The sequence below is a fragment of the Leptinotarsa decemlineata genome, unplaced genomic scaffold (genome assembly GCF_025532065.1).
Source record: "Leptinotarsa decemlineata unplaced genomic scaffold, Ldec_3_MD MMD2_tig00026340_RagTag_RagTag, whole genome shotgun sequence".
Taxonomy (NCBI): domain Eukaryota; kingdom Metazoa; phylum Arthropoda; class Insecta; order Coleoptera; family Chrysomelidae; genus Leptinotarsa; species Leptinotarsa decemlineata.
Window position 1 is genome coordinate 6721923 of NW_027412694.1, and position 12670 is coordinate 6734592.

At 33.3% G+C, this 12670-nt stretch overlaps 1 protein-coding gene across 2 annotated transcripts in view; it reads right to left on the minus strand.

The window, feature by feature from the left end:
• Lim1 (LIM homeobox 1) overlaps positions 1-12670 on the minus strand; it is a 119111-nt gene that overhangs the window by 14658 nt on the left and 91783 nt on the right. For both annotated transcript variants that reach the window (XM_074183479.1, XM_074183480.1), the window contains exons 4-5: positions 11974-12137; positions 10916-11170 (exon numbers count right to left, since the gene is read on the minus strand). In XM_074183479.1, coding sequence (XP_074039580.1) covers positions 10916-11170; positions 11974-12137 — 419 coding nt within the window. The remainder of the gene's footprint in view (positions 1-10915; positions 11171-11973; positions 12138-12670) is intronic.

A 12670-nucleotide genomic window follows, 5' to 3' on the forward strand; every position in this document is an offset into this window, starting at 1 on the left:
AATAGGAAGCCAACCTAGCAGTTATTTTCGGCCAATTTTAATGGGACCACACTAAAACCATTATAAATAGCAATACTACCAACCGCAGACGTAAAAACTTGCCACACATCGTGGTCATAAGTGAGATGTATTGGGAAAAGTATTCGAAATGAGGCACAAAACAAATGACATCATTTCTTAGATTTCTTTTGTTTGATGCCAAACAACGCAGGTGTTTCGAGAACAATTGTGTCAGATACATATTTTTAATCAGCGTTTCTCAATTGAATTTTCAGCAAAAGTTTGAACTCTTCCAAAATTATCAAAATATATGATGGGATTGGCCGATACTTGATGAAAATCCATAAATAACGTATTCAAAAAACATTTTATTGTGAGATTTTCACTGAACAGTTTCACAAAAACGCAACACGTGTTTCGCCATACAATAGCTTCTTCGGGTGTGTCTTTACTGAGTGAAGCGTGTCTTTACTCAGTAAAGCCACTATATGGCGAGACACGTGTTGCGTTTTTGTAAAATTGTTTAGTGAACATCTCGCAATAAAGTGTTCTTGAACGCGTTGAAATTATCAATATGGAAATTAAGAATAGAGGGTAGCACAATATTTGAACAATCTAACAAAAACACAAGCTGGCATCATCAGGAGATGATACAGTGCCATCCCCAAAGTATGCACCATAAAGGAAACTTATTTTTTAAGGGTTTTTCGACAAAAAGTTATTCCTGATAAAAGTTTGTGCATCCCCTAAAACTAAACATGTACCAACAAAATGTAGTAAAACACACGTAATATACGAGGGGCCTTCAAATATTTGATTTTGGGACAAAAGTACGATGAATAGACATCATCCTGTATACGACGGTTCATTTGAAAAGCCTGTAATATTACGAATCACACAACTATGGTGTCAACCACGGTAAATTTTTTTGAAGAGTAAAATAATTTTCAAAGTTTTTGGTGCAAAGTTATTTTTATTTTTTGTCAACACCAAAAAGTACTCAAAATTATACAGTAGGTATTGTAACAAGAACTTGATATTCAATAATATCAAATTACGAAACATTAGAATTAAATAGGTATTTCGGAATGAACTCATTGATTTTCTGAAGATTTTCTTGTCTAAAGTGATTATCTAAAATAATCTCTAGAAAATCAATGAGTTGGTTCCGAAATACCTATTTTATTCTGATGTTTTGTGATTTGATATTATTGAATATTAAGTCCTTGTTACAATACTGTATAATTTTGTGTAATTTTCGGTGTAACCAAAAAATCAAAATAACTTTGCACCAAAAACTTTGTAAATTATTTCACTCTTCCGAAAAATTGACCGTGATTTACACCATAGTTGTGTAATTCGTAATATTAGAGGGAAATAAACCGTCATATACAGGATGCTGTCTATTTATCGTTTTAGCAATTTTTGTTTCGTACTCCCCATTAAAAAATAATTGGTAAAAAAATAAAACAAATGCTGAACAACTTTTCGAAATAACATTTCCCGCAATTTTTCAAAATAAGAGTACTTTACTCTTGTCTCAAAATCAAATATTTGAAGGCTCCTGGTATATTACGTGTGTTTTACTGTATTTTCTTAGTGCATGTTTAGTTTTAGGGATGCAAAAACTTTTATCAGAAATAACTTTTTGTCGAAAAACCCTCAATAAATAAGTATCTCATATGGTGCATACTTTGGGGATGACACTGTATATTGGCGTCAGAGACATTGTTTTTGTTCCGTTGCGGAAAAAGTTTACCATTCAATTTGTCGAAAAATTACCGCATATTTCAAACTACTTTTAAGTATCTTAATTATACAAATTACTTATAACAAATTATTTATTGAACATCCAATGATTGAAAATCACTAATGAAACCTTCTATAATGAGTTGGTCATTGAGTATTACGATACTTTTTTGTTTTAGTAAATCAATTTATGGTAAAAATTTCATATTTAGCCATTAATATAACTTTACTAACGCGATTCCCAAGTGTGATAAGCAATAATAATAATAATTGTTAACGAAAGTTTTAGAATAGATTTTCTGAAAAAAAATGTTCAGAAGTAACTCTAGAAATAAATTGATGGATGTAGCCGATACTATGTGGTAGCTGTTACAAATAAAAGTGGTAAAAAACAGAAAGTTTCGATTCTCTTCTCTTCATAACTCTAGAAATACTTTTGCAATCCCTCTGATCGGAATATGTAAAAGATGTGAGAATGCAATGACTGTCTAGACAAAAATATAATTCAAAATTTTATATTTAAACTGTTACACATAACATACTCATAAAATACAAATATTGTATTTTCTATCTTCAGTTCGAAAATTCATCAACAATTTTGACATATAATAAAGAATCTTTGGCTAATACTGCAAAGGGGCAATCTTCAATTCAGTTGAAACCTTCAAGTTACAAAAAGTGTGCTAATGAAAAGCATTTTTTTTAATTATTGACTTCCAAATGTATACCTACCAACAGATCAATCTATTTTGCGAGTTATCATGAGTCAAAATTGTTTCTGTGAAAATTTCAAAGGATTTTTGGTACATTCAATTTTTTAGGATAATCTAAAAAATACAATAAACATTCCAATTAAATTTATTTTTCTCTGTTCCACATTTTGGTGGGGTATGTACAAAATATATTTTCTCAATAAATAGTTCCTATGAAATTCCTCGACATCAGAAGAATCAATCATTGGCTCAATATATCTGAAAGAATAAATTCGGTAATGTATTGACATATCATTGAACGGGTATATTAAAACTGATATGATAATGGTTGAATATACCAGCTACCTTTAGATTACAAAATAAATGTAAGAACTGTTTGCATCATTCCTATTAGGTTATTTGAAATCGTAACACTATAGGGAGAACCCCTGTTACCAATTTTCAAAACCATTTTTTCTCAATCTAATATATCTTGACAAAAGAATGAGTTCGAATATTTCAACACAGTATAATCAACCGCCTTGTAGGTCACATCAATCATCCATTATTTGAAACACTTCGCGTCGCGTTATTATTAATATAAGAAAAAACGAAAATTCCGAGTGAAACCGCAATTCAAAAACCAAACACAATAAAGTATTACAAGGTTGAAGCCTATTATTTAGTTTTTTGCAGGTTTTTATCAAGTTACATTCACTTCAATCCACGGAACCCCATTCGATTCGTTGCTTATGCGAGTGATTGACTTCTAATTTGGCTAGTTGTGGTAATTTTCCAGTTTTCTACTGCCACATGTCAAACAGAATCATAATTCGGTAAATATCAGTCGAAATGTGACCCCTCTAGCGATGAACAATAAAAGCTATGTATGATGCTTATTTTATGACTATTCTCACCAGCGCCGTAGATCTTGTTTGGCTTTGGAATAGCAAGAGGGAAACGAAGTTGAGAGTCAGTCAAGTTCAAGTTGGAAAAAGGGAGATGTTGACTGAATATGTTTACTGAAAATTGTGTAACTCAAATATGTTATCACGAATTTTTATCGGCAAATAACATCACTAACAACAAAACAGTTTACTGCAGAATTTATAGAAGTTGTATAGTGGAGAAACAAATCAATGAAAATGTGAAAAGGAATTATAATTTACATAACAATTCGTTAAAATATTCCAATCTATCATTTCGTCTGTTTGGGGTGAATGAAAAAAGCAATGAAATAGTTTTCACGAGTATTGGGCTAAAAAGAGCGAAAGAGTTAACACAAAATAAAAAGTCTAAATTGTACACTTCAGAAGAGAAATTCCACTTGCCTTTCTTCCACCCTTAAGATAGGAGAACTAACCATATTCGAAAAAAGTCAGGTTTTTATAAAAGGTTTCAGATGCGATAGAAAACATGTTCTAAATATATACCTCCAGAAAACATGTAGTTACAAGTAACAGTGTCGTTAGTACTATAAAAACTTTGATAATCCTTGCTCACCAAGTCAAATATCGTGAGGTAATCACTCCAATCTGATCTCCACAGATCAAACACATTTTCAAAATATGAAGAATGATTTGGTGGTTAGTAATCTTCACATTTGGTAGGATGGGAGTGCAAGTTCTGGTCTTGTTATTTGTAATACGTTCAGGAAATAATAATACTCGCATGTTATCGTGGTGGAATTAGGAATAAACAGATGTGAAATAGACTATCTCAAGATGTGCACTGTGCTGGACAGAAACATCCTGCACCATGTGGATGTCGGAGAGAATTACTTACTTCGGGGTGGAACAACGTCACTCACAAGAGGTAAGCTCAGTGAAAAACTGTCTCCGCGGAAATTATCAGCACAAAGTCCGACATATCTGGTCATCGGAACTGTCGGGTAAGTACAAAGTTGCTGCCACAAATATACTTACCGTTCCGATTTGACTCTACTACTTTGGAGTATTGAAGTGGAGAAGCTGTTCTCCTTTTTTCCTACCATATTAGCAATATGTTTTCTTTGTTTAGCATTTCTCTTATCAATAAAGTTGTTATTGAAATTATTATCACCCTACCTATAAGTTATAAACAGATAGACAGAGAGAGAGAGGGAGGAAGAGAAATATTTGGTTTCAAGAACAAGCAAGCTTAAAAATGTGATGCACCATGTTAGAAACATACGCATCATTCAATAAAACAAAAAAATGTTCTAAGAAAAATTGTTATTCAATTCTTATGATTTATTGATGATTCAACACAAAGTGTGGCGAAGCTAACAAAATAAATCATTTCCGTCGTTACCTTTATAAAAAATTCAAAAGTAGCTATATTACTTTGAATATTGTTTATTCCAATAACCAAGTATATTCAGAACAAATCATTTTGTACGCCACTGTTTCAAGTTGAAATAGAGCTACCCACTTGAATAGATCGCTACAATAACAGCATAAAAGAGTATTGTTAGTTCCAACCCCTGGGTTCTGTTCAATAGGAATGGGGGCGGTCTGCCAGTATGTTACGTTTTGTCCAAAGAAAAGGGAAGCATAAAGGGCACCACAAGTCGATTACTTGCGGTTACAAATTATCTTGATGACATAAATTCATGAAAAATTCAGCCTGGGGTAGTTCGTGTTGATTCGAAATATATGAATTATGAATAATAGCGAGTTATTTACTGTTCCATGATCGATTAAGGGTTGAATTGTGGTAAGATACACGTTCGGTCTACAAACAATTTATTGATGATTTGATGGTTAGTTGAACAAATGGATGATACTCGTAGGAAATGATATTGTGCTTGTTAGCTCTTAAGAGAGAAACAAAAGCAACAGAAAACACTTCATATACAAAGTTACTAACGATTGTAACTCTGATTTTCCAAACGACCAAAATCACAAACTCCCTCTTTCTTGTCTGAATCTAAATCTGATTATCGTAGCCGCACATGGCAAACTTTTCTGAATTGTGCTATTGTTTTACAAAAGAAAATGATATTAATACCATTTTTGTCTCTCAAATGGATAGCTCGAAACGCAACCTTCAAAGCGTTATTTATAGACACGCACCGACGCCCCCCTGCCGGTATCGCCGCAATCGCTATATCCCTGCATTTTAATTCTGTATATCTTCGAAAATATTCATTTGAACATGCTGTAACTGGACTACATTAAATGCACAATGTATTCAAGGTACTTAATTGGATAAGGAATAATGCTGTATTGCTCAAAACCGCTTCGTAAAAAGTAAAGGATGAAAAATAGTTACTGTGGGTTATCCCTAAGAGATATACATATACCATCTCGTAGGGTTCAGCCAGCGTTTGCAATGTAAGTGCAAAAAATGTGTTTATTTACGACATCACATTAGAAACCTCTAAAATTATCAGTGTTTCTCTACTATATTATGCATGTTATATACATAAAAATCTTACTCTTGAGTCACTCCATCTATTAAAAAACCAGCATCAAAATCAGTTGCGTAGTTTTAAAGATCTGCGCATACATAGGGACTGACAGCGGAAAGCGACTTTGTAGTGATCTGAATTTTTTTAAAAATTTTGGGGCACAATGAAATGACAATCTTAATCGCCAGGTAGATACTGGTTACTAAAACTATTTTTTTTTTTCGAGGAACCCTGTCAACAAAAACATATGAAACATCATTTTGAAAATTTGGAAATTTTGATTTTGCAAAACATAGTTGCATATTTGAACTTGAAATTTCCCACTTCCATTCAAAATTATATTTTGAGAATTCAATCAAAATCTACTTTGACCTCAGAAATTACGACATTGAACTGGCCACTGTCTCTCTGTGTTTCTATAGCACGGTGACTATTTTTACTCTCTTCTATGCATCACAGAGGACGAACTAGAATAGTTTACGTTATGATAGATATATTACAATAGGATAGTGACACTTTGAAAGGATGCACGAGTTCTTTGATTTTTTTGAAATGTTTCAATTCATGTAAAAATAAAAAAAAATTGAAATGGTTTTTTTACAGATGAAGAGAACCCTTGAATATACTAGATAAAGAAATAGTAAAGTTCCAAGATGGATAAATAACATTGTTGTCTGCAATTTTTATTTTCAAATTTGATGGTTATGAGAAGGAATGACCACTTAGAGAATACCAAGTGGATATTATCGTTGTCCGAAATTTTCAAGTCGAAACAGTTAATAATAAATTTTGAGTTGAGAGACAAACATTTCGATTACTGAATCAAAAAAATACAGGTCTCAAAGCGAAGTAAGAAAAAAAACAAATAATAAGATTAGTGTGACCTTTCTATACGTCTCCGTTCATTTACAATCACAAGAAAGTTAAACAAAAACTAATGAATGAACAAGAAACTATTTGACTTTGTGTAATTTCCAGTCATTTGTGTTTTTATTGAAGTAGTTTGTATTCATGAATATGTGTTTTTTTCAGTATCAACGACTACTACAATCCAAATAGGAATGTAGTTGACACGTCATGAAGAGAACTTCGACCACGCCACTGAAGATGACTGCCGCAGTTGCAGTCGAAACGTTTGGAGATTGTAACAAAAGAGGACCACGGCATAACCCGGAAGCCAATCAAAATATAATTCGTATGTTTATGTACCGCTAATAGTTATAAACAGAATCAGTCAGAAAAATCAAAAGGCGAAAATAAAATATGTTTTCTAATCCACAATATGAATAACACTTAGAGAGAATATAGTTTAAAATTTGTTAGATTATGAATTTGCACAATGGGTACTCGATCCAAGTTTGGTTGAAATGTGTAATATAATTAGGTAACATGTTGAGATATTTCTGTCGAATTCCCCGCACTGAATATTCAATCTCAATGACCCATTAAAAAAATCACTGCGGTAAAATGCACCCCGGTGAGTCTGGTCTACCAAATAGGTCAGTTTCTGAAAAATGTTCGATCCTTCTTGGTATTTTGGGGTGCTGTGTAGACGGCTGGTCGTTTTTCATATTAGCAACGGTCTTCAGCCATTTTTATTAATTAATCTATGATTTCTGTTATAATTATAGGTTAGCCAATTCTTCTTGTACAGTTTTCTGAAGAATTATTAGTTATTTGGTTTGTTCCTTCAGTAGAAATGATAATGATAGTGGGCGTGCTAATTATTTTTGAGAACTGTTATTTAGGAGGATGATGATACTGAAATGAGTTATTATAGGAGAGATGAGTCTAAATCATCTAAACTGAAATGAACAGTATATTTTCGAATGGTATTTTGTTTGAAGAGCTGCTGAGAACATAATTTTGTATTAATTTGTGCCATAATTACATATAATTATGGTTTATATCCTCATGAAATTTGATGTTATGACATAAAGTATGCACATACTTCTATGCGTGAGGAGGTTTAAAAGTTATGTTTCATTCTACGTATAGTTCTAAGAAATTGAACAGATGATAAATTACTGACAGATCTAGAAGGCTAATAAAATATGCTTGTCAAAAATAACAAACAGTTCGTCATTTACTTTTATTGTAGATGATGAGAGGTGATTACGAAATATATTTTATAGTAGAAGAGCTTTTTGACTTCTTACTTCTCCAACTTCATACAAAAAAAGGTGTGTTTTATTTTAATTACTTCTTGCTGTGATTTATTCGATTATTTGTTTAAGTTTATTCATGTATTAAAATATTTATTGAAATTTATTTATTACTTCCGGTAAAATTAGACTAAAAAATAAGAGTGGAGGTACATAAATTTACAACAAGCTGCAAATGCGTTTAATAGTTCAAAACATAGTTAAAAATGAGATTTTAAAATTCCGAATGATTGCGATGCCAGGAAAAAAAATTATTCGAGGTCAAAGGTCAAAAATCTCGAAAAAATTTGGTTTTTCGCGATTTTCAGGAAAACGGTGAGTTTCATAATAAAATAACCTCAGATAAAAATTGTAGATCATAAAATTCTCTACAAAAAATATATCAATTTTTTTTTCAGAGTCACCGTTTCTGAGATACGACGAGTCAAAAAGTTGCAATCGTCATTATATACATAAGTGTGTGTGAAGTTGTAATTTAAGTAAAAATATTTTTCTATTGGTATACATAAGTATAAATACAAGAATATCAGGTAGAATGAAATCCAGTCCCTTAATTTGTACGCTAGTGTATTATTGTATTAGTGTATATTAAAGCTGCAGAACAACGTCGTCGAACTTTGGCAACATCTTCATCTTCCGATATTCTATTTGATGAACTTATGACAGTTCCTACCAGTCAACAGAAATTTCTTGCAAATACAACAAATCTCGGTTCATTTCAATGTTGAAGGATAAGTTTATTGGCGAAAATATATTGGTTAAACAGGCTAATAACGATGCCGACGTACTGATTATTGAAAAAGCTATAGAGCAATTTAATTTGACAAATACAACTATTGTTGTTGGTGAAGATGTAGACTTACTCGTACTTCTTACTGCTCGAACTCCACCTGAAAAAACTATTTTCTTTCTAAAGCCAGGAAAAGCTCAAAGTCAAACCGAAATATATTCGTCAAAAAGTTTATCTCCTTTTGCATGTACTATTTTTACACGCAATAACTGGCTGTGATACGACATCTGCATTTTACAGAAGGGGTAAAGCAACCGTCTTTAAAATATTTGAAATACAAGATTTAGTTCAATGTGCTGAAGTTTTCAAAAAAAGTAATTCGACTCAACAAGAAATTATCACCAACGGGATTCAGTTTCTTCTTTCTATGTACAAAGCTCCGAAAAAAAACACCTGCTTAGATAAGTATCGATATGCATGTTTCGTAAAAAACACTGAAAATAAGAAACAGGTGCAATCAGCTTGTCTTCCTCCAACCTCAGTTGCTGCTCATCATCATCTTTTCCGGGTATATTACCAAGTTCAAGTGTGGCTTGGTTATCAGCTAGACCCAAAAGACTGGGGTTGGAAGTTGGTCGACAATGCATTAGAACCTATCCAAACTTTACTCCCACCTGCGCCGGAAAAACTGCTGAACACAATTTTTCGCAACTGTAAGAAGGAATGCAGCGCTAAATGTGGTTGTAAAAAAGTTGGACTGTTATGTTCTCTGGCATGTACACATTGTCAAGGCCAGTCATGTTCTAATGCTGAATCACCAATAGTGGAGGATTCGCTGATACCAACGAGGAAACATGCGATACATCACTCTTGACGCAGTTTACCTACACCCAGGATAAACATCAAGAAGGAGAAGAAGATCAAGAAGAAGAAGACTAATAATAAGAACGACAAGAAGAAGTATTTGAAGGTTATGACTCAGATGAATAAACTTTTACATTTTTTTAATTTCAATCGCTTTTATAATTTCCAACCCTTCCTAATATATTTTATTAGGCAAGTTTTCAATTTGACAGAATCACAAAAGACATGTGGAATAGGCCTACTGGGGAAACCACGTTAAAAAAACGCGCTAAGCACACTACCTCATAGGTGGCGTGAAAGGGTATGCATATAATGACGATTACAACTTTAACAACTTTTTGACTCATCGTATCTCAGAAACGGTGGCTCTAAGAAAAAAAATATTGATACATTTTTTGTAGAGAATTTTATGATCTACAATTTTTATTTGGGGTTATTTCATGATGAAACTTACTGTTTTCCTGAAAATCACGAAAAACAAATTTTTCTCGAGATTTTTGACCTTTGACCTCGAATAAATTTTTTTCCAGGCAACGAAATCATTCGGAATTTCAAAATCTTATTTTTAACTATGTTTTGAACAATTACACACGTTTGCAGCTTGTTGTAAATTTATGTACCTTCCAATGTCTAGATTGGCCGAATTATTACTCTTTTTACAAAAACTGAAATTTTGACTAGGTAACTTCAGAGACTTCCCCTCCGCTTGCGACAGAGGACGGTTGTGCCGATAACGACCGTCCTCAAAGATAACACGTGAATGTCGTGGTCGAAGTGGAGTCCAAAAGTGAGGTGTTTTAGAAAAATAAAGTCAAGTTCGAAGTTGAAGTGAAATACATTTTGTGTGGATATCGACGGATTCGACGAGGTCGTCAGTGTGATAATAGATGTGTTATTTGTGAAAGTCATTTTGAGAGGAATGGCGCCCTCCTAGTAAAAAAATTAAGTGTTTTCATGAAAGAAAAATGGAATGAGAAAACTTAGGGTGGCAGCATTGCCTCGAGCAGGACAGCTGCGCCCCCGGACGACACTTCTGTTTACTATGGACAGGAGGAGTCAGGCCAGATGCGCTCGACTGAGAAGCAGCGGCCATATAAATTAAAGAAGAAGAAGCTAACTTCAGTGTGTCGGTTTATCGTGACGATGTGCGCGCGCATCGCCATAATAAGTATTACTTCAAACTGTGGAATACTTCCACTTCGAAGAAGAAAGCAATTGAGCTTCAGTAAATGGCTGCCGGCGGGTAGGTCAGAACCGACGATGTATACATATTTTCTATATTGATTCCATTTGTTAGACGTGATAATTTCATGGTACAAACCTGAATAACTCTCATTGGTAATCCAGTCTCTTTCGCAAGCTGCTCTCGTATATGCCTAGTCGGTTTCGGTGTCTGAGAGAAGGCAGTCTTTAGTATTTCCAGCTGTTTTGCTTTAATCGTCGTTCTGGGCCCTCTGCGTTTCGACCCAGCTCCACTATCATCAGGACTTTTGTTTTCCGTTTGTGAATCTCTTGTTTCTGGGTCGCCGTCCAATGACGTTTGATCTTCGGAGTCATCCTGGCCTGTTTTCGAATCCTGTAACAATGAAAAAATCAAATTCCACTGATATGATTGGCCATATTGAGTACAGTTTTCCTGATTTAAATTCATTCAACAGTTCAACAGTTAACAATATTTCGGAAGGCAAGAGGTCTTGATCTTGGGATGAAAGAGGCAGAAAAACAATACTTGATTACTTTATGTTGGTTCAGATTAATAGAAACTTTCATTTTTAAAATAACTTTTGAAGTTTTCAATAAAAAGGTTGGAGATGACGATATCAGTAATACGCCTACCAAAAATCCAACTTTTATTTCTGATCTAGTTAAAATATGAATAACTTTTTATTGAGGTATAGAGGATTAAGAAGGTAAATATTCTTGCTAGAAAGCTCAGATTGCAGGGTTTATCACAAAAAAGTTGTGGTCTCGATCATCTATGCAACAATTTTCAACAATTTTTCTATAATCTCTTCGATAACTTTTGTATTGAAAAATTTCACTTTATACTTTTATGTAGATTATACTCCAACTACTCACCGGATTTAGGGACTGTCATAGTAGATGAAACATATATTTAGAAAAAATCAATCGAAGAACTGAGGAATTAATATTGACGACATTTGAGAGACTCAATTCATCAGAAAGTTAGAATTTGAATCGCTGGCGTTGATGATGAACGATGATTCAATTCAGATTTAATAAGAAACCAATTTTTTTTCTATAACTGAGAAACTTGAGATATTTCTAATTCTATTTAATTTTTTTATTGTACTTTTATTTTTTCAGTTGTTTAAATAATTTTTCATCGAACATAAGTAAACTAATTCATTTACCTACCTGTCCTATTGAGCTGCTGATATCTGAATGAGGCAAGGAATTGTTGTTCGTTTCTCCAGGTGCAGGTGGAAGGGAGCCATGTAATGAATGATGTTTCAAAACTGAAGACGCCGTACTGTTGTCATCGTCATCATCATCTTCGGACGCCGAACCCATCAGAGATTCTGAAACAAAATAAAATATGGTGATATGTTCATACATGATAAGAATTGACAAATTATTTATTTTCGATTACAAATATATAAAGTGAATGTCACATAGAACTCTATTAGGAGCTGACGGTTGAAAAGTGAAATTATGAAAAATGAGAGGTGAGCATTTTCAAACGAATACAATAAATTATTCGTTTGAAAATGTTCATAGGAGATCATCATGAAATTTATTGCAAAGAGAAGGCTAGAAGTTCAAGGAGTCATTGTATGGAGTTTTTTAATATCAGTCACCAATATGAATCTGGGCTGTATATAAAGAGTATCGAGTTGAAGCTTGGAGTATATCAGTTAGATTTTCCAAACAGAATGCCATGTACCGCTTTCAATATTCGCAGTCTGCCATTGAAAAGCTTTCAAAAATATGATATTGTATAGGTGTGCATTTTTGGTTCAGCCTTACACCACTGATGAGACCTACGGCGAGCTGAAATAGCGCTGACTGGTGTTGAATCATGAATGTCGAGACTGGCGTCGAAATTTCGAGA